This window comes from Xylaria bambusicola, assembly GCF_022495145.1.
Source record: "Xylaria bambusicola strain CBS 139988 unplaced genomic scaffold F5B22scaffold_77, whole genome shotgun sequence".
Classification (NCBI taxonomy): Eukaryota; Fungi; Ascomycota; class Sordariomycetes; order Xylariales; family Xylariaceae; genus Xylaria; species Xylaria bambusicola.
The window spans coordinates 1-20,719 of NW_025953630.1; the positions used below are offsets into that span (position 1 = coordinate 1).

The following is a 20,719-nucleotide window of genomic DNA, read 5'->3' on the forward strand; positions in this document are numbered from 1 at the left end:
TAAAATATTATTAAATCTTATATAAAATATATATAATTTTAACTTTTTTAATTAAATTAATTTTAATAATTAAATAATTGTTTAATAATATAATTTATTTTTATAAACTTTTATAAATTAATATAGGGTAAATATTTTAAAATAGTAAGCTTTAAATCTAAAAAACTAATAATTTATATTTAAATTTAATATAATTCCTTAATCCTTTAAAGTAATTTAAAATAATAAAATAGGGCTACCTTTTAAATAATAATTATAATTAATAGCTATATTTATATATTTAAACTTATAAATAATATTATAATTATTAATTAATTTATAAATAACCTAATAGGCCTTATATAATAAAAAATTATTGCTTATAATATATTATAATAAAAAGGTTTAAAAAGAAACCTTTTTTAACTTATAATAAAATATAAAAGTAAAGTTAATATAATTATATTTAATATAAAAATTTAAATTAATATAAGTTTATAAAGGTAATTTTTTTAAACTAAATATATAAATTATATAAAGGATATAAAAATAATATATAATAAATATATATAAAGATAAATTTAATTTAATACCTTTTATTAATTTAAAAGGTATTAAGCTTTTAATCTATTTCTTAATTATTTATTATATTCCGGAAAATTATAGCATTTTAATAAAAGGGGAATATAAAAATAATATAATAATTATTATTTATCTTTAACTTTATTTTACTTTTTATTTATTTAAACTTTTTAAATAGTTTATTTTTATATTATATAGCTTATATAATTAAAGTTTTAGTTTTATTTAAATTAAATATAATTTAAAGTAATATAGTTTAATTAATTATAATTAAAATAAATTATTCCTTTATAGTTTTTTTAATTTAATTTATTTCTATTACTACTTTATAAATATTTTAAAAAAGCTTTAAAAAGGGATTAACTTTTTAAAATAAAGTTATTAAATTAATAGTTTTTTTAATAATTAAAACCTTAAAAATATTAATAATAATTATTATTATTATTTCTTTAATAGCTATAATTATTATTATTACTTTAATAATTATTATTATTATTATTACCTTTATAATTATTAATATAATTATAATTAAAACTGCTATTATAGCTATTACTATTATATCCTTTATATTTATTTTTATAATTATTATTAATAATTTAACTATTACTTTAACTTTAACTTATATTTATAAGTAATCTATTATTAATTTAGGTATTCTTTAATTTAAGCTTCTTTTTTTTATAATTAACCTATTAATCCTTATTTATTAATTTTTAATATTATTATATTATATTAACCATTTTAATCCTAATTTTTAATAAGGGGTTATAAAAATTTATTAATTCCTTTTATAAGGGTTTACCTAATTTTTAATAATATAATAAAGCTTTTTTACCCTTACTTCGTTTTAAATTTTAACTTTTAATATTAATTAAATATTAATTAAAAAGTTTTAAATTTTAATTAATATATTATATAGCCCTTTTAAATTATATATTAATATTAACTTATAAGAAGGATAATTAATATAATAAAGTTTTAATTTAATTTAAAAATATATCTTAATTAGACTTTATTTACTTCCTTTTTATATATTTAAACTTTCTTTTTATAATTTAATATATATTTTTATAATTCTTATTTATTTTATTATATATATAAAAAATTTTAAGGGTATTAGTTTTAAATTTATAATTAGCTTTATAGAATATGATTTTTAATTTCTTTATTTATTTTAATTATTTTAAATAGGTAAATTTTATATTAAAAGGATTATAATTAAACTTAAAAAGCTAATTTAAATTAACTTCCTTAAAAAAATAACATTTATAATAATATATATAATTTAAATATAATTAATATATATAACTATTTTAATTATACTTTATATTAAAGTTAAATAATAAAGGGTTATTATTATTAAAATTACTATTTTTTTAATCCTAATAGTATTATTAATTATTAAAGGTTTATAAATTATTAAAGTTAAAATAATACTTTAACTTATTTAAATTTAATATTTTTAAATTTTTTTCTTTTTTATTTAAATATAATTTAAAAGGGGTATAAGTTACCTTTAAACTTTAAAGAACCTTTTTTTCTTTAGGAAGTTATTTTTTTAACTTTATAATTTTAATTAAAAGTTAAATATTTATTTATTATAATAATTAAACGTTAACTTTATTTATTAAATTAAAATTATTAAAAGATTTTAATAGTTAATTTTAAATTTATTATTTTTTTAAAAATAAATTATATTAACTTTATCCTTAAACTATTATTAAAAACTTTCCTTAATTTAAATTTTTTAAAAAAACATTAGCTTTAATTATTTATTTATATATAAATATATTATAACTAATAATATTATAGGTAACCTTAAAGGGAAGTTTTAAAATTATTATAGGTAAGTTAAATCTTAAAGATTAAATATAATATTATAAATCTCTTTAGTTTTATAATAGGTATTTAATAAAATTAAAGCTTAAAAAAGGGAAGAATTTCCTTTAAAATATATATAAAAAGGGTATATAATATATATAAAGTATATATATTCTAAAAGCTTTAAAATATTATAGTATAACATTTATTTAATAATATATACCTTTTAAAATACCTTTAATTTACCTATTATATATTTATATTAATAAAAAGCTTTATAACTATTAAATATTAATTTAAATTACTTTTAATTATTAAAAAGGGAATAATTAAATTAAAAATTATATAAATAATTATAATAAAAATAAAGGAAAGGAATTATTAATAAAAAATATAAGCTTAAGTTAAAAAATATTAAAGGAATAATAATATTAATAATAACTCCTTTATAAAAATAACTTTAATTAATAATAATGCTATTAAAGTTATTATAATTATTAATATAAATAATAAAATAAAGTTAATATAATTAAAAATTATTATAATAATTTAAAATAAGCTAAAAATTTAATATTAATAATATTTTAAATCTAGGTACTATAGAAATAAAAACTTAAATAAGTAATTAATTTAAAAATAAAGCTATAATTTTAATTATAATTAATTTATATATAATTTATATATAAAGTTATTTAATTATAGATTTTTAAACTTAAAGAAACGTAAAACTTAGCAATTTTATTAACGTTATACTTTTAAAATATATAGTTGAAAAAAGGCATTGGTTAGCAACCTATAATAACCTTATACCTTATAACCCCTGATTTTGGTGGGGTTTTCGAAGTATATAGTGTACAAATGTCGCAGCCAGCTGAAGTCGGACTGCTACCACCTGTATACTGCAGATCCAGTGTGGGACTTACTACAGATCCAACCTCGTCCTTCTAGAAGCTGGCTTTCCGAGAGTTCACTATTTTCTATATTACGTCACACTCAAGATGCATATTAACTCGACTCTACTCCCTACCTATCATAACATGAAAAACTCAGTATGCTTCTCCTCCCTCGTGCAGAACGTATACGTAACGTCCAACCTTGCCTCACTCGGGAGATGAATAAACGACAAAGTTTCGATCCTCTGCCACACAGGAATATCGTCCATGCTCTCTATTATCCCCGTCTCTCCGCACCCGCCCTCTTCAAGCTCGATGATCCTCTCAACCACCCTAGCCACACAGATACTATCCCAGACAGCCTCTCGTATGGGCTGTCGTTGCAAGATCTCCAAAGCCTTGCGTCGGACCGATGGGTGCCGGCATTTAGCCCCGATGATGTACAGCACGGGAACGATTCCGATCTCAGGGGTAAATGTCGGCTTCAGCGACCCTGCGTATCGCTCGTGGGCCGCCGCTACGTCGCTTGCCATCTCCAGGCATTGCTGGAACTGCGGCAGGTAGGCGTCGTATTCCATTTCCCTGCGTGGTCCGGAACTACTAAGGAAGGTCCATATAGTATTATGTTGCAACCGAAGCAGTGTTATGAGCGAGCGCATTGCCGGATCCGGCTCATTATAGAGCCCTTGCTGCAGTGTGTTCTCGAAGAGCGAGTACCACCCCTCCAACTGCGCGAGAATAACACCCTTGAGCGACGAAGGGAAATGCTCGATCGCACCCATCGGGTATATCTGGTGCTCTCCATGCCGCAGCCTCATTACCCGAGCGATGAGGACCTGGAGGTGGTCAGCCGCTTCTTCGAGTGAGCGAAAGGCGCTAGTAGAGGGTAAGTGATGTGACATAATTGTCTCTTGGATATCTGCGGGCGTCCAGTCCGTTAAGAACGTGACGGCCTGCATGTCGAGACGCCGAATCTGCGCCGTGACCTGGCAAATGAGCGCACGAACACCCGAGGGTTGGGTATCGTTATATATGTCATTCTTGTCCGGTATACACTGGTCGATATTCCGCGAGAGCTCGACGCCGCCGCGCAGATGCTTCACTGCTTGCACGTAGTTGCCCGCTAGATGATCGAAGCAGGTAAACAAATAACACACCAGGAGGGTGATGGCTGTTACTTCAGTACTATTGCTGGCATTTTCCTGGTTTAGAAGGAGTTGGATCGCGCGATTATAGTAACGCAAGGCAGGCTTATCCGGGTGACGCATATGATTGCTCGAGACATGATTTCGTTGGACCAATGCCAGGGCTATAGCGGCGTACCGCACTGCTGGCACGGTTTGCGAAAAGTACATCAGAGTCTTTCGCCATGAGGTGCAGGGGCGGTATTCGTTTAGATGCCTGATTGAGACACACTCGAAGAAATACATCGCCTCAGTCTGGGCGGGCTCTGTGTTTGGTAGAATCATGAAGGGGTTGAGATGCGACAATGTGAAGCCTAGCCTTTTTGCAGGCCATTGTATGGGCTCATGAGATGCACTAGTCAGGGTGACATCCTCGGTCAGGTAATGCTTCGATGCAACCTCGACCTTATGAGTATTGAGTGTTTCACTGTAGCCGTCGCAAGTGCGGCCTGTGGACTTGCATTTCATGCACGAAGGCCGAGAGAGATCACATTTTACTCGTCTTATCCTGAGAGGTGCATCGAGGAGGGTCAGTGAATACAATTGAGCGCAATGCGTAGACGGATTCACGACTACTCACTTGCAAGTCTTACAGCCTAGTCTTGACTTTGGAGCGAACTTGCGAGGCTTTTTCCTCCAAGCTTGATTGGCCGCCTTGATATTGTCGTCGTCCATCACCTCGCCCATCACGTTGGTAGTGTTAGCTAAGCTTTGAAGTGAGCGCGCTAGCTTAGGCAGACGACAATCCGGGGCCTCTGTGACCTATAAGCCACCCATTACGTGCGACAGTGGCCTTGACACGCGCATCATAGGTGGTGATGATGGTTTCAGGAGGCTTATTCACTCAACTTCTCATGTTCGTATTCTGGCAAGGGGTTCATTGTCTGACATCTATGGTCATACTTGGGTGAGATCAGATAGCACGGAAAACCGAAGCCTCAGGCTAAGTAAGCGAAAGCCTTAAACATACTATAGACCAATTGGGCTAAACTCTGGCCAAGACGTTGAATCATGATATATCCTGATTGGCCAGTTCGTACAAGTGGAGCTATTCCTTATTATAGTCAGGGATTCCGTAGTCAAGCTGACTTGCTAGTAGGATCACTAAATCCTTTCTTTGCTCGTAGCGCAATTGAAACAGGCATTTGAATGAGCATGAAAAAGACAAGGAAGTCATACGATATAAACAATCATATCAATCAAATACTTTAAGCTAAACTAATGATTAATTTTACCGTTCTTAACAACTGATACGAGGTAGCATAGGCGATGATTGGTTCGTATAAATCAGTGGGGAGCTGAAAGTTGACCAGTATAGGGCTAATACACGTTAGTGCTTTATGAAATCTTCCTCTCGATCCGTTTATAAGCCATCGAAATTGAAACAAGTAAGGCAATTCAAGTAACCGGGTATGAAAACGGGAGCCTGGGAACAAAGGATAGCTTAAGCTAAGCCACTCAGCATACAGCCTGGTATCGGTCCATTTCTACGTATCAAGATAGATGTTGATTGGCTGGTTCGTACAAGTGGAGAACTGAGACAGTGGCGCAATAGGGCTTCAAGTCGAATTCGAAGATCGAAAACTCATGGGGAACTATACAATTGAAATCATTAAACGCAGTTCACAAGTCTCCGGGAGAACTGAGCTGGTATAAGTAGTTCGCGAATATCCCAACTCTGCCAACTGTAATGATCATATCGCCAGTTTCTTGCAAGCAACATAAGAGGAAGTCAACGAGAAACTTGTAAGAGAGATCACGATGAAACAAATTGCAAAAGCGTTCACTCTACTCACGGCCTTGGGATGTAAAGCCAATTGTTTGCAGAACTCGAGCAAAGGTGATGGATTTGACAATGTGAGTCTTGAACTCTGCTTAACCATGTACCACAAAAATACTGACGAACTATCTAGATCGAGCCATCTACCAACTTAACATGGACACCATGTTTAGGCGGCTTCACATGTGCTAAACTGGAAGTTCCTCTAGATTATTCAAACACAAGTCTTGGAACAACATCAATCGCTTTTCTGAAACTAGCTGGCAAGAACGCCACTGTCGAGTCTCAAAACATTGTGATCATCCCTGGTAAGATCTTAATCAGCTTTCTATAGACAAACTCACGTGCGATGAATGCGGCTTGACTCACACTTCAATAGGCGGGCCAGGTGGTTCCGGCGTCGATCTTCTCGCCTTGTACCGAGACAGATTAGGGCCGGCCCTCGGAGAACAGTACAACTTCGTCTCCTTCGACCCTCGCGGCGTGAATAACAGCGGTCCGAAACTGGACTGCTTTTCCGGAAACACGGAAGCAAGATCAGCTTTTAATCTACTGCACAGGACAGGCATTACCAATGTATCAGCATCATCGCTTCAGGAACAGTACTATTCAAGCATGATATACGGAGAATGGTGCAATGCTGCGGTCGAGAAGGATTCGCCTTTTGGATATTACGTGACCACGCCGGCGGTCGCCCATGATCTGCTCACGTTCGTGGAAGCAGCGGCCGAGGCAGCCGGTCAGGACCCATCGGATGCGAAACTGTGGGCTTACGGCGCCAGCTACGGCACTGCGGTCGGCACGACCTTTGCTTCTATGTTTCCCGACCGGATCGGAAGGATGGTGCTCGATGGCGTCATCAACGTAGAGCAATACTATCATAACGACTGGAGAGACAGCGTCGATCAAATGGACGCGGGGATAGAAAGTTTCGCTAGCTTTTGCCATTCCGCGGGCGCCGAAGCGTGCTCCTTCTGGGGACCCTCGGCAGCTGAGATCATGGGCAGACTAGACGCGATTATATCCCAGCTTCAGAACCAGCCTATTCCAGTCAGCGGAGTTGAGAACGGAGGCTTACCGACGTTGGTCACCTATTCGGACCTGAAACAACTCTTCATCAACAGTCTCTACATCCCGATCGCGTCCTTCCCTCTCATGGCGGATGTTCTACACCAGCTTGAGAATGGGAACGCATCTGCTCTCGCGGGCACATATTATGCTTTTGCCACAGGTCTTCTAGACGATGCCGGTACCCTCATTCGGTGCGCCGATTCGTATCGGACAAATAGGCTCAGTAGTATTGAAGAATGGGAGAGTTTCGTCGAGGAATCGGTTTCAAGAAGTAAATACGTGGGCGATATCTGGCCCATCTTTGTGGAGACTATACTGTGCACTGCAATTCGACCGGAATTACCTGATAGCCTGGTGATTCCAGGTACGCACCCTTTTTTCAATTTTTATATTTCTGACCCTTGCCCCTTTTCATTTTCAGAGTTTCATTCTTAGAAAAGGTCAATCAACACTACGACGGCAGTGATATCTAACTAACTATTTAATGCACAGACCCCAACGTCAGGCTAAACAGAACCACTTCCTTCCCGATCCTATTCGCTAGCAATACGATCGACCCTCTATCACCGTTAATATCGTACGTTTCGTTCAAGCCTTTTTTCTACCCGCCATTCTTCTAACATACTCTCTCTCATCAGAGCGCAAATGATGCATTCTCGATTCCCCGGATCGGCGCTCCTATTGCAAGAAGCTGTTGGTGTAAGTTCATTCAACTTCAACCTCACCTCCATCTCCAATAGAATCCTAGGCTAACCTGAGGGGTTCTTTCTTGAATTCAGCACACAGTAGTCGAGAACGGGGGCTCAAACTGTTACTTCGGGCATGTTCAGGCTTACTTACAGGGCGTCGTTCCAGCATCCAACACTACATGCCCGCAGCAGTATATACCTTTCATCGGTAGCGCTTAATAGGTTCCAGCAAGGAATCAGTTTGCTCGCATGGGAAGCCTGGCAGATCTTTGGAGAGGTCTGGTTTTCATTTGCTTTGTTGCCCAGAGCTTGGCCCATCGTTGCGTGTTTTTCTTGCATCATTGACTCGGTCGAGGGCAGCTTTTACATGACCACGAACTTCATCAAATCCCTTCTTCGCTGTTGTCTTATAGGTCGATTGACACATGTTTTTGTGTGATACATACTTGTTCGCGAAATGAAACCTTTACCGCAGCCGTCGCAGCGTTTGTTAATTTCACAGTCCGCTCAGGTTATTAGTCCACCGCAAGATTATGACTGGGCTGGGCCTAGGTAATACGTCTCATGAAGTGTCGAATGAGATACTGTCTCCCTCCAAATGCCTTGTGGTCACAAGTTTTGTCCGGGTATTCGAACGGCTTTAGCTTAGATGGCTGAGGCTATCGTGTTTCTTAAGGTTAACAGACCGGGGTTTTGCTAACGAGAGGGCGATGGCAAAGGTGGCTTTATCCTAAGTTACAGCCTCTCAGCTACAATTACTATCATATAAGCTGCCGCTTACTGTTTTACTTTCTAGGTATAAACAGAAGAGTTCTGCTCGTTGATGGCAAGAGATACGAAGTGACCTAGTGGAGTAGACCCGTCCGCCTGCACTCCGTATTCCTCCATATCACGATAGATTTTATCGATATACTCGCCGGCTCCTGATAGATGTAGGATGTGTGCGATAGCGGAGTGGATAGCTAGCAGTCGACGCGACGGGGGCTCGATTATTCGCTCAGGAGTCAGATAAAGCTCACGGATAATAGGGAATGCTGTTCGCCGGACAAAGGATTTGGGATAAAACGTCTTGATCGTATAGGTATGATCTTTGCCTGAAACAGGTTCAAAGTAGACCTGAAAATCACCAAATGATCGATGGTAATGAGTAGTAAGTGTAATAGCGTTGCGTGGCCGGTCAATTTCAGGGCCCTGAATTAGTTCTGCAACACCAACATCGAGCATGTTTAGGATCGCGAATGCAGATTGTTTAGAATGGTCCTAGGAGGAAGGTTTAATTAGGGAGAACGTCTAAAGGGAAGATATATGCATACTAGTTCGCTACCCTGATTGAATTTTGAGAGAGAGTATGGTAGAATATGGGCCACTTCCAGAAATTCCGGGTCGTCCGGATCATTCTCTAGCAGATTACCTTCATCGTCTAAAGCGCCGCCAGGAGTATTACGGCGTTCCCATGCTTCGGCATGATCAAATCTTCGCGATATTACGCAGCGATGACGGTCGCGGATAAGACAGTCTCTCCGAAGAACGGACAATCGAGGTCCGGTTCCAACAGACTGTTGCCCGCTACGACCTTGTGCTTCTTGTACGGCAGAATGCAAAGCTGGAGATGGCTGTGGGGTCTTCTTTGCAGACGCTTTTACTGTAAGGTATTGTTAGCAATTAACTAGCGTAACTTCTAGGCTATAGCAAAGCTTTACCAGGCAGATAAAAGTTATTGAAGAGGTAGTCTCCGAAGTCGAATAATTTCGAGCGGATATCTTCGAAACTAATGACTTCATCCCTGCTAATCTGAAGATCGACGGCTTGGAAGAAAGCGCGTAAGAAGTGATCGCCAGATTCCTGAGAAAGCGAATAAGTATAGGTATAGCGAATCAGCCGAGGACGGCTAAAGTCTCCCTGAGGTAGCCCGGTGTCGAAGTGCTCGCAAATACTATAAAGTCTACGACTAGCATGGTCGCGCAACTCTGTTCCTAAAAGTGGTGAATGTGAAGAGAAGTTGAGAACGCGTTCAAGTGATGATTGGTGGCGGTGAAGGGGTGATGCCATTTTGCATTGTTCCACTTTGAAAGAAAGGTCCGCCGGAGGGGGGGCGGGGATTTGTGAAGATGTGTACGAATATTTCAAAGGTCAATTGGTACTAAGAACAGCAAGAAGACAACATCAACATCAATAGAGATATAAGTGAAGAACCCGGTTAGCGTGGCTGATACCTATGGCTTGAAGATGAATCCGTGGCTGATGCAGTCAATCATTGGCTGCAGCCTACAAGACAGAGCATTATACTAAGACTACAACCGGTTGCAGCTATAGCAACATTGAAGAGGAGAGATAGTAAGTATATGCATGCTAGACCGTAAGCAGGTGCTAGCATAAGCCATGCGTGGAAGGGAACCAGAACATCTTGTTAGGTTCATCTTATGATCATCAACCTACAAACCAGGAAGCCCAGTAAACAAAATAACGGCCTATTCTTGTCAATGCGTCTTGATCAAAAAGGACTTGGCTCATGAACTTAATACCTCTTCTTGGGTCCCAAACCATGCCTACCGTTCCATCTTCTACGATAACCAGGCGCTCATTGTTGAAACTCACCCGATTCGCGCTCTCCCACACGAAAATCCCTCTGCTTCCGGTCCGTTGTGCGGCATCTCAATTTGTCTACTAGACTGTCAGCCATATCGGTGCGCCAGTTGACAAGAGTATTGCTCAGTGTACCCTGCCGATATTTAAATCAGTGTGCACGATGTAATTACCATTTCTTGCCTGCCTCATCGCCACCTCCTTGGACCAGAGAAGGGTCCCGAACACCTCCAGTGCCCTTGGTAGGTTTCAACACCGGCTGTCTCTTGTTCAAGGCCTTGGATGAAGTCGGGTTGTTTCCGTTGCTTCGATACAGGTAGGCATATGGGTCAGCGCTAAGGAAGAGAGCTTCTAAGCATCTTGTGAGACTCGAATCCGCGCGCGGCTCGGCTGGGATATCGGGAGTTTCTGAGTCGATGGGGTTTGCTGCCGTGAAGCCCAGGCAAGCGCCGATTGAATCGATGACGCGTGTGAAATTTTGATGCAGCATCTCCAAACCGCGCTCCCAAGGTATTACAACGGGATTTCGAAAAGGAAAATGGATGCGATGCAGGGAATCAGACATCTGGATTAGGAGATCAATTTATATTGTAGAATTAACCGGCTCTGCGAGGTGCGACTATCTTATTCCACGCACTGATGGAGATTCCAATACGTCGTACAGGTAGGTGTCTATTGGGGGGGATTTTAACGCAGTAGATAGAGGAAGACAGTATTCGGCATCTTGAAGGGCAAGTGAATGTATCTCAGCCTTTATAGTTCCCTCGTGGACAAGAAAGTAGCAGATGCTGACGTCTTCGAGATGCAGCGTGCAATTTTATGCTGAATCTATTTGAGCAGCAGCTCTCCCAGTACCAAGACAATCAAGGCAGGCGCGGCGAGCAATGCAGTAGCAATGCAGTAGTACTTGCTCCTTACGAGTTATATGCGGGCTATGGCTCGAGGAAATGAAGAAAACAGGATAACCGATGGCCTCTCAACTCCTAGGGAGTACTTACGTAACGAGTCTCTATGTCCTCTTTGATAAATATGATTCCTTGATTGTCGGCTTGACGAAAAGATGAAGTCGTGAAGCGGGAGTTGTTGCCTGGCGATTTAGTGAGGTGCCTGCCCACTATGGTGGCCTATAGCGCACTATTTGTAGGGGTTAGGTGCTAATGAGTTGGTTCAGCGCCATCACTCCAGCGTTGTTGCCTTGAGTGAGAGCCAAAATTCAACCGCCTCTTTCATCATCATCATCATCATCAATAATTCTAGTAACTTGCTATTCGCGCGAACTGCGGGCGAGGCATATCGATATCTTCTATATTTACTGGCAAGCCGACGATGATATACTGACACGATAATGTGCCTTCTTGCGCTGTCTAATTGCGGGATTTCAGTGCTAGCGTTTCAGAGGGGCGATCACCACCACTGCGCTGGAATGCCTTCACAATGTCGACATTCAAGGGCATCGTATCCGAATTTCCCGGAATAAGAGGTAAGTGGGCGACATGAAGAACCTGGACACTTTCGGCTAACAAGACTCTCAAAATAGTTGATTTCTTTCGGCAACAGGCCGGTTTCACCCCCCCTCTAGCTTGTTTCCTCAGTCACATTCACAGCGACCATCTCGCTGGACTTGAGACTTTTGATGGGTGCTTGTGAGTGAGCAATGATCGTCGCTGGCTCCTCGCATGTATGCTTTAAGCTAATCCCTTGAAGTATATACTGCTCAGCAGCGACTAAGGAACTTCTGCTTCGACTAGAGAAGAAATCTGTCCGCTTAAATTACGCCAGGGGCATACTGGAGGATCCTCGGCAACAGACCTATAAACATCTCGAGAAGAAGCTGAAACCCCTTCCACTTGACACGCCAATCAGCATAGAACTTCTCCCGGGTTACACCATACAGGTCACACTCCTAGACGCTAATCACTGCGTGGGAGCTGTGATGTTCCGTAAGTGAGCCGTTATTTACCTAAGAATATGATTCCAACTCACGCTCATCAATAGTATTCGAAGGTGGGGATAAAGCTGTGCTGTACACAGGAGACATCAGATGTGAACCACGGCTCATCACCGCCATCACGCAAAATCCGAACATGATTGAGTACTCGTCTGGGATGGAGATACTTGATCGGATTTACTTAGACACCTCGGTTCTAGACGACTACACCCTGCAACCCAAAGCAGAAGGTTTGCAAGAACTCCTAGAGAAGCTACGGAAATATCCGGCGGATACCATCTTCCACTTCCAAGCATGGACCTATGGGTAAGGATTCCGATTTTCCGCAACACAGCTAACCTGACTCGCCCGTAGTTACGAAGAGGTCTGGGTCGCTTTATCCAAAGCACTAAACTCAAAGGTATGATACTCTTTGTTGAATGTAGACATTACCTAACCTGAAGCTAGATCCATGTCGACAACTACAAGATGCGAGTTTTCGAATCGTTAGTCACAAAGCCGAAAGATAACCGGTGGGCTATTCAAACGCATCTGGCTAAAGAAGCACCCGCTCTCGTCGGATTTACATGTGGGAACAGCTTACACGAGGGATGTTTGACACGCGATGAGAATGTTAGAATTCACAGTTGCGAGAAGGGTATGGGTTGTAGTGTGATGGATACTAAGCCAATCGTCTGGATCCGCCCAATTGTCACGCACCTTAAGGATGGGCGAGATGTAATGGAAGTCGGCATCGGTGGCGGTGGCGAGGACCTCGCACAAGCTTCAGTCTTAACGCCAGAAGACATCTTAGAGATCTTGCAATTGTAAGTCCCGACTGGAAGCATTGCAAGACTGGGCCCTCACCAATATTAGGATGTCTGTCAATCATAGGTTACCCGCAGAACTACACGCATCCATGGACATGCTTAAGAAAACCCTGAGCAGTGGTCGGGATATAAGCTTACTCGCCGATCTCGATGGGACAGCAGAAGATCCTGTTACTCAGTTAGTAAAGTCGTTACTCTGCAAGCTTGAAGCAATCCGCAACCCGACTAAGGAGAGAGACGAGACCAGTGTCACCCAGACGCTCCCTAACGTGATTCGTTTTCCGTACGCGCGGCATTCATCCCTACCTGAGCTTCGAGAGTTCACCCGTGTATTCAAAGCGCGGGATATCACGCCCTGTACTTTCGATGCCGACCTATGGCTACAGAAGGGTTGGTCAATTGCTAATCTATTTGGCGCCTGTTGTTCCGGCGATACATTCGAATACGATGGGATCCTTGATCGCAGGGCCAAAGAACTAGCTGTATTACAACAAGATACAGAACGCGACGATGGTTCTCAGCAAACTTCCAGTTCCAATCTACCTGCATTAAGCCCCGTGGGGCAGCATCCGGTGGAAGATTTGCATGCATCCAACGCCGCCACATCCATATCCAGTTTATCAACACCGAATCCAGTGGAAACACGACAGGAATATGGATTTGCCTCATCTGACCAAGTTACAGACGATCTTGACTCCGATTACCCAGACCTGCAGGGTGATTCGCAGGCCTCAACCATATCCGATCGAGCTTATGCAACTCGGCGCATAGCATATGACACGGCCATCGCCAATATCGATGGCTCCTCGTGGGGGACGTTTGGATTGATTTCTACTACCGATAATCACACCCATCCAGAGGAGGAATTAGGACATCACATCTCAGCTGGAGAGAAGACTATCCCTGGCTCACCTGATCTTTCTGCTTTATGACACATGTAGTAGCTCTACTAAGCTTGATGAGGAAGCAATTGATAGACAGACTAGATCTAGTATACTTTTAGCTAGACTATTGCCATAATCTTCGAGATACCATCATATCATATACCCAAGTGCTCATAGCTACAAGGTGATAGCATAATCCTGACTACTTCCCTCAACATGAATATTACACAGACATGCTAATAGTAGCGAAGAGAAGCATACGAGAGACTGGTCGGGCCATAAACTGTGGGCTTCTAGCTGGTATAAATCGTTCATACAAGGCTATCTAATACTATATACTTACTTACCTATTTTATACATTACCAAAATTTCTCCAATTACAGAGCAGGGAGGGTATCTATCTACCAGGTATCTACAAACCCAATGCAAAACACAACACTCAAAAGCCAAAGGACAAGACTTTAACTCGCTTGCGCCTTCGCCGCGTCCTCGAAACTCTTGAAGAAAGCAATCATCTTCTCAGCCCCATCAGCCTGGAACATCATCCCGCACATCTGGATTCCATCCTCGATATGTGCCTGCGCGCGCGTGCGCATATCAGCCTCATACGCGACGATCGCGCGCTCGACAGCGTCGTCATCGTCCCCGTCGTCTCCCCCGAGCTCAGCAGTCAGCGCCTCGAACAACTTCAGCGCATCGAGCATGGCTAGATTCACGCCCTCGCCGTTCGGAAGTGTCACATGCGCCGCATCGCCTAGTAGCGTGACGCCAGGCGCCCGCGTCCACTGCGCCTCGGGCGCAAAGGCTTCGACGTCAAGGGTGTACAATGGCCACACGCGGAAGGGCGCCTCTGCGTCCTCGATGAATGCGCGGAGATGAGGCGCCCAGTCTGCGTAGTACCTCTCTAGCAGCGCCGTTCTCGAGGTCTCGATGTCCGTGGCGAAATCCAGGATTCCGCCGGGTCGAGTCAGCGAAGTGTCGGATTCTTCGATGCCGATGTACGCGCGGTACGAGCGGTCGGACATCTGCTGCAGGAGGAGCGCGCGGCCGGCGCCCATGGCGGCGGAGTTGCCTGGGCCGACTAAGTCCTGGGCCGCGACGTATTGTGGGTTGGAGGGCGAGATGCGGCCTTCGATGTATGTTTTGCCTGAGTATTGGGGCTTGGCGGGGGTGATCTGGAAAAATGTTAATAACTTTCCCTTTAGATAGATAGATAGATAGAATATTAATCTAGAAGGAAAGGATGAAGAAAGACATACCAACGGGCGCACAGCACTCGAAGCCCCGTCGCAACCAACAACCATCCGAAACCCAGACTCCTCGCTCCCATCCTTGAACTTCAACACCCACCGCTTCGCCCCCTTTCCACCCCCCTCACCACGCGAAATGCTCTCCAACGTCTTCCCCCACTTGACTCGCTCCGCCGGCACCGAATCCAGCAGAATCTTCCTAAGCTGCACCCGATCGATCTCGGGCCTCTGCTCTTCGTCTCCCTCCGCATCGGCTCTATACCGGTTCCCGCCCTGCGCATCCTGGACCGTGAACACAGCAGCCTCGTAGCGCGCGAAGTTCTCGAATTCCGCGCGTAGACCTGCGGCGTCGAGGGCGGCGATGCCCGTGGTCGTGTGCAGGTCTAGGGTCCCGCCGGAGTGGTGGTCCTGGGGCTCGGGGGAATCGTCTCGTTCGAAGACGACATAGTTTATTCCTGCGCGCGAGAGGAGCCGCGCGAATGTGAGGCCGCAGGGGCCGCCGCCGATGATGGCGATGGGGGCCGGAGCGGACATTGTTTTGATTGAGGATGAGGTGATGGTGAGTTAAGTGAGATAAGATGGGTGAATGAAATGAATGCACACTACTGCGTCGTGATGCAATGTAATGTATGCTCAGGAAAAGAATGAGGGGTACAAGACAAATCAATTCAAACAAAGAATAACGGATACTTCTACAGGATGTTATAGAAATATATATATCCAAGCACTGTGCTTTACACCAATATCAACCGAGCCATCAATTCAGAGATATCCCTCGTTTTATATCTACCATAACAAACATTGTCAAAACCCATCACCAAGGTTACCTACGTTAATCACCCCATCGATACTTCTCGACTCATCGAAAAAGCTGGAGCCTAGCCACCGAGTCATACCTAGCCCATGTGTATGCCCAAAACACATCTCATTTTGACAAATCGGCCTATCCGAACGACAAGATCATGTCACAAAGTCAAAGCATGACTTCGAAATTTCAGGGCGGGGTGAATAGCGGGGTGGATGAATTGTCCGAGTTGTCCGAGAGAGATGCGCACACGGTAATAAGACTAGCCCGCGCTGGATAGTCGAATTAGCTCAGCCGGAACCGAAGGGACGCGCCGGAGCCGAATCCTCACTTCGGGACCAGACCAGCATGTCTCTTAATTGAACGACCACCAAGATTACGTGTAAATGAGTCAACTACATGTTAGTCTATCATTCCTAAAAGCTAAGCTTCATAATCCGTTCGTTCCCGTGCGCAGTAGCTGAATAGTCCACAACGCTAAAACACCGCTATCTACTTACATACCATATAATGCATTTTACCCCCAATGCCCCAGCTAAGCGGATGAAAGCTCGTTGTCGTCCAAATAAGGCTCACAAAACTGACAATTCTCCTCGCGTTCTCATCATATCTCTACTTGATGTATTCCTCCTATTCTAGTGTCTTCTCTACCTTGACGAGTATAGCGCCAGGACTCACAGCGCCCTTGGCGGTAAGCAGATGCACGAAGCGGTAGCCAGAGCGCAGCCTGTCGAGCCGGATGGCTGCCCACGCGGCGAGGTCGTCGCGTCCGATCTCGTCGTCTTTGACGAGGAAGCGCACGAACGTGAGTTCAGGGACGACGCCGGCCACGCGCTCGAACGCAAGAGTCTCGCCTTTGAAGTCCGGGTTCAAGCCCTTCTGGGTATGCGTGCGCGCCTTATACTCGCCTTCCTTAGCGTGTCCGTCCTCATGCTTTTGTCCTAGGAGGTGGTGTGGCGGCGCGGTATGTAGCTCAACTTTGACGTAAGGTCTGAAACTCTTCTCTTTGTCATCTTTGCGCGGGAGCGGTAAGTTTTGCGCGGCATACACTGTAATCTTCAGGGTGAGAGTGCCGTGGAAGATCACTTGTTCTGGTACTGGGGGAGCCCTTTCGGTGCTGCTCTCAAGCTCGCTGGGAGATTTGCCCCCTCTGTACCCTAACGGTTTAAGCACGTAGCCACCTGTGCCTGCGAACATGCCCTCGTTAAGCATCATGCCTTCATCCCACTTTTGCCAATTGAGCGCGACGATTTGAATGCCCTTGCGCCACTATATCCCGGCATACTTATTAGCTCCGTCTCTAACTGTAAGATCTATCATCATATAACGTCTATTATTCCAGGAAGAGAGAGAGTGGGATGAGGCTATAAGAATAGAAATTACTTACAAAGACGGGTGGATCCAGGTTTGACGACTGGATGCGCATCCCCGAGGGATAGGTTCTCATCATGTATCGCTTGTTGTGTTCGAATAGGAGATGGGCATTTTTATCGTGCACCTCTTCTACACCGCCTTCTGATATTGAAAAGATGTGGGTTGGCATCGATGCTTCTGGTTGTGTCAGCGATTTGAAAGACACGCCTCGTGTGTATATGCCAAGCGCAGACAGTGCTTGTATGATTTTGGACGGCTTCTTGGGCGCTGCGGCTTTCGACTTGGGGTCGGCTTGAGCTTCTGGGGGCAAGCGATCGTCGGCTTCCTCTTCGTTCGCGGCTGATGTGCCAGGTGGCGCATATTTGACTTTGACTAAGATCTTGCGCCGCAAGTCAGCGGGTGCCGGAAGATGTTTGGCCTCTTCATCTGGCTTGGGCAAAAGATACCCCGCCCAGGTCTCATTCATGATCTGAACCATTATTTCCTGTTGCTCACTGCTACAGTGTACCTCCAAGCTGACAATCACCGGAAGATCTGAGACCACAAAAGCATAGTCTCGGATTGCCTCGCAAACGTCTCGAAAGGAGACCTCTTTGGTGAGGGTATATCCATGCAGAACCCTTGGTTCCACAGCTACCGCCTTGGGGCTCGGTATTTTCTGTAAAGACGCCGAGTCACTAGGTGCGCCCTCCTGGTCTACTTGAGAGGCAGGTTCGGTTGCTTTTTCATCTTTCTTCACGTTCAATTTGCTGCCGATGGATGTCTTCTCTAGCCGACCAGTAAGCGACCTGGGAAGCTTAGACGCGATTCTCTGCGTTCGACTCGGCCCCTTGGTACCCTTCGCTGCCTTTGCGTCATCGCTGTCGCTGTCGCTGTCACTGTCGGAGGAGTCCGACTCGGAATCTGAGTCGTCACCATTCCATACATCGATTTCGACGCACCGACAACCACGTAGCAGCACATTCTTGTAAGCGTCAGCATCCGAGTCACTGTTCAGCTGGTTTCCAGTGAGGTAAGTGTTGTGGCTGGAGCTTATGAAGTAACTCGACAGCGGCCAAGAAAGGTCAGACTCTGGAGGCGGTGCTAAGGCGTTTGCTGCTGCAGACGTCATGTGTCGTAGAAAGCCAGCAAAGTCAAGCTCGTCCTGGGCAGCAATATCGCTAGAGGAGTCGGCGACTTTGTCAGCTTGACGGTGGTGGATGAAGCTGGTGATCTGGTCTTTGATCCACCTTTTCTCGGGGTTTGCATGTACGTTGAAGATCCTCTCGAGATATGGCATCACCGGGGTATTTATTTCTTGTATAACAGCCTCTTGGGGCGCGGGCTGAGCATCGCCAGCTTCGCGGAGGGTGTCGTCGGGCGGGAGGGGTGAAGTCTCCATGTTGAATAGCCTTATGCTGAGTAGCGTGTTTTGGGCTTTGAGGGGTTGCCCACAAGAGGAGCCCTTGTATTCGATCGCTTTCCCTCCTAACAGTGATATTAAAGAGAGTATAGAAGGAGTTGTGAATGAAAACCCAAAGAAGAACAATCCGCTCACGACTATCTGTAGGCACAGGGCCAAGCAAACAAACCCGAGAAAAGGTGAGACGACAATGTGAGACGATGCGAGAGAGACTGTGACGTCGGTGCGCCAGCATCGTGCCTGGCTTCTCTGGGCAAGAATAGGCGGGGGTCCATAGCGCAGTTAGCGGATGCCAAGTGCCCTATAGCCCTTCGAGATAGTGCGACCAGCACCCAACTACAGAGGACTAGGCTCGCTAGGTAGGTACCTAACCACCTAGCTAGCCCTAGAATGGCCCCCCTCGTTTACTCCTCTACTCTAGGTACTACCTTCATGTCTGCCCTCAATCCACGCGGATGGCAGTCAGGCCGGTCCATTTTACTATGTATGTCTTGTAGGCGTCTGTTCCAATCCTGGTTGGACGTCTGAATCCATCCTTTTGGTGAGAAAAACAAAGCCAAGCGTTGTCTAGAACGTGATGTACCTAGCCCAATCATGACCTGAATTCGAAACGACCTCGGGAGCCAAGAAATAGCGGCAAATCGCATCGATTCGAGCACCCCGATAGCTGCATTTTCAGGAATTGACCTTGAAGGCTTGAAATAAATGCACATCAACATGAGCCGGTCCGCCCTTGCATGAACGGAAAATGTATGGATCTTTTCATTTTTCACTTCAAATTACATATACCTATGTCACGAGGCTACGAGGCACCTACAAGCGTGGATATAGCACCAGCTTCGACCCGCAAGAAGGCTGGAGGGACCCTCGCGCAACAATAGAAGTCATTAATAGCCAGCCTACCAAGTCCCGGCAACCTATTTAGGCACGTCTACAATCAAGATGGATAAAACCTCATATATGAAATTTTCGATTTAAAATCTTGAAAATCTGATCAAACTTGGCTGAGAAAACGTTAAAAAAAGACCCAGTATCATCGTATCCGCAAAATGGGGCTCACTTAAGCTGCTCAATGACCATATGAACAAGGCATGCCGAGATCCTCTGGCTCACACAGCTTACGATACGACTTTCAGATGAAACAATCATGTGTATTTTTTTTTTTTCATCTCTAAACTGGGATAAGCAGATGGATGCGTACCTGTGTAGGTACTTACAAGTAACTTTTGTTAGTAGCCCTAGTCAGGGACCAATGCTTGGAGCTACACAGTCAGTATTACACCAGCGGTCGCTTTAGGGCAGGTAATGGCGATACATGCAATTAGCTTTGAGGAAGACTGAAAGTATTTGTGAGCCGTAAGTACCTTGCTTAACAATAGATAAATGTCATACATTCAACTATTGGTTGTCGAGACAGGCATTTATTGTTCTGCAAGGATACATGGACCCTGCATACCCTCGCCCATGTTTATATGTATGGCTATACACAATTCATCTCACCGGACCCTTGTTATTCACACCACTTATAGCGCGAGTGTCGAGTTCTTGTTCGTACGAACACTTGTATTCATACAAAGCTATGTTAGCTAAGCAAATTGATAATGATATTGAAGTGAATAGGCTGGCTGTGCGCTAATTACTCTTGCATTAGCGTGGCCAAGGTGG

At 43.2% G+C, this 20,719-nt stretch overlaps 6 protein-coding genes across 6 annotated transcripts; 2 read left to right on the forward strand and 4 right to left on the reverse strand.

Annotated features, from left to right (window-relative positions):
- Positions 1 to 3,174: 3,174 nt before the first annotated feature.
- On the reverse strand, positions 3,175 to 5,394 carry F5B22DRAFT_628502 (uncharacterized protein). The gene is made up of 2 exons (XM_047976426.1): positions 5,040 to 5,394; positions 3,175 to 4,967 (listed from the first exon to the last, which is right to left on the reverse strand). The coding sequence occupies exons 1-2, from the start codon at positions 5,144 to 5,146 to the stop codon at positions 3,413 to 3,415; spliced, it is 1,662 nt and encodes a 553-aa protein (XP_047825420.1). The 5' UTR covers positions 5,147 to 5,394; the 3' UTR covers positions 3,175 to 3,412.
- A 765-nt stretch (positions 5,395 to 6,159) lies between these two features.
- F5B22DRAFT_661719 (Alpha/Beta hydrolase protein) lies at positions 6,160 to 8,505 on the forward strand. The gene is made up of 6 exons (XM_047980379.1): positions 6,160 to 6,316; positions 6,373 to 6,547; positions 6,619 to 7,674; positions 7,803 to 7,887; positions 7,949 to 8,009; positions 8,090 to 8,505. The coding sequence occupies exons 1-6, from the start codon at positions 6,221 to 6,223 to the stop codon at positions 8,216 to 8,218; spliced, it is 1,602 nt and encodes a 533-aa protein (XP_047825421.1). The 5' UTR covers positions 6,160 to 6,220; the 3' UTR covers positions 8,219 to 8,505.
- A 2,015-nt stretch (positions 8,506 to 10,520) lies between these two features.
- On the reverse strand, positions 10,521 to 11,682 carry F5B22DRAFT_628511 (uncharacterized protein; the record flags this gene model as incomplete). The annotated part of the gene is made up of 2 exons (XM_047976427.1): positions 10,756 to 11,682; positions 10,521 to 10,660 (listed from the first exon to the last, which is right to left on the reverse strand). A coding segment is annotated over exon 1 (390 nt), but the record flags the coding sequence as incomplete, so codon positions are not given.
- On the forward strand, positions 11,674 to 14,442 carry F5B22DRAFT_628512 (artemis protein). Its single transcript, XM_047976428.1, has 7 exons — positions 11,674 to 12,062; positions 12,120 to 12,225; positions 12,287 to 12,522; positions 12,578 to 12,836; positions 12,885 to 12,930; positions 12,978 to 13,336; positions 13,386 to 14,442. The coding sequence occupies exons 1-7, from the start codon at positions 12,017 to 12,019 to the stop codon at positions 14,269 to 14,271; spliced, it is 1,938 nt and encodes a 645-aa protein (XP_047825423.1). The 5' UTR covers positions 11,674 to 12,016; the 3' UTR covers positions 14,272 to 14,442.
- A 242-nt stretch (positions 14,443 to 14,684) lies between these two features.
- Positions 14,685 to 16,007, reverse strand: F5B22DRAFT_651923 (monooxygenase; the record flags this gene model as incomplete). The annotated part of the gene is made up of 2 exons (XM_047979536.1): positions 14,685 to 15,398; positions 15,483 to 16,007. The coding sequence occupies 2 exons, from the start codon at positions 16,005 to 16,007 to the stop codon at positions 14,685 to 14,687; spliced, it is 1,239 nt and encodes a 412-aa protein (XP_047825424.1).
- Positions 16,008 to 16,401: 394 nt separating this feature from the next.
- Positions 16,402 to 19,112, reverse strand: F5B22DRAFT_532375 (PLC-like phosphodiesterase). Its single transcript, XM_047972752.1, has 3 exons — positions 17,666 to 19,112; positions 16,781 to 17,547; positions 16,402 to 16,668 (listed from the first exon to the last, which is right to left on the reverse strand). The coding sequence occupies exons 1-2, from the start codon at positions 19,031 to 19,033 to the stop codon at positions 16,909 to 16,911; spliced, it is 2,007 nt and encodes a 668-aa protein (XP_047825425.1). The 5' UTR covers positions 19,034 to 19,112; the 3' UTR covers positions 16,402 to 16,668; positions 16,781 to 16,908.
- Positions 19,113 to 20,719: the final 1,607 nt, after the last annotated feature.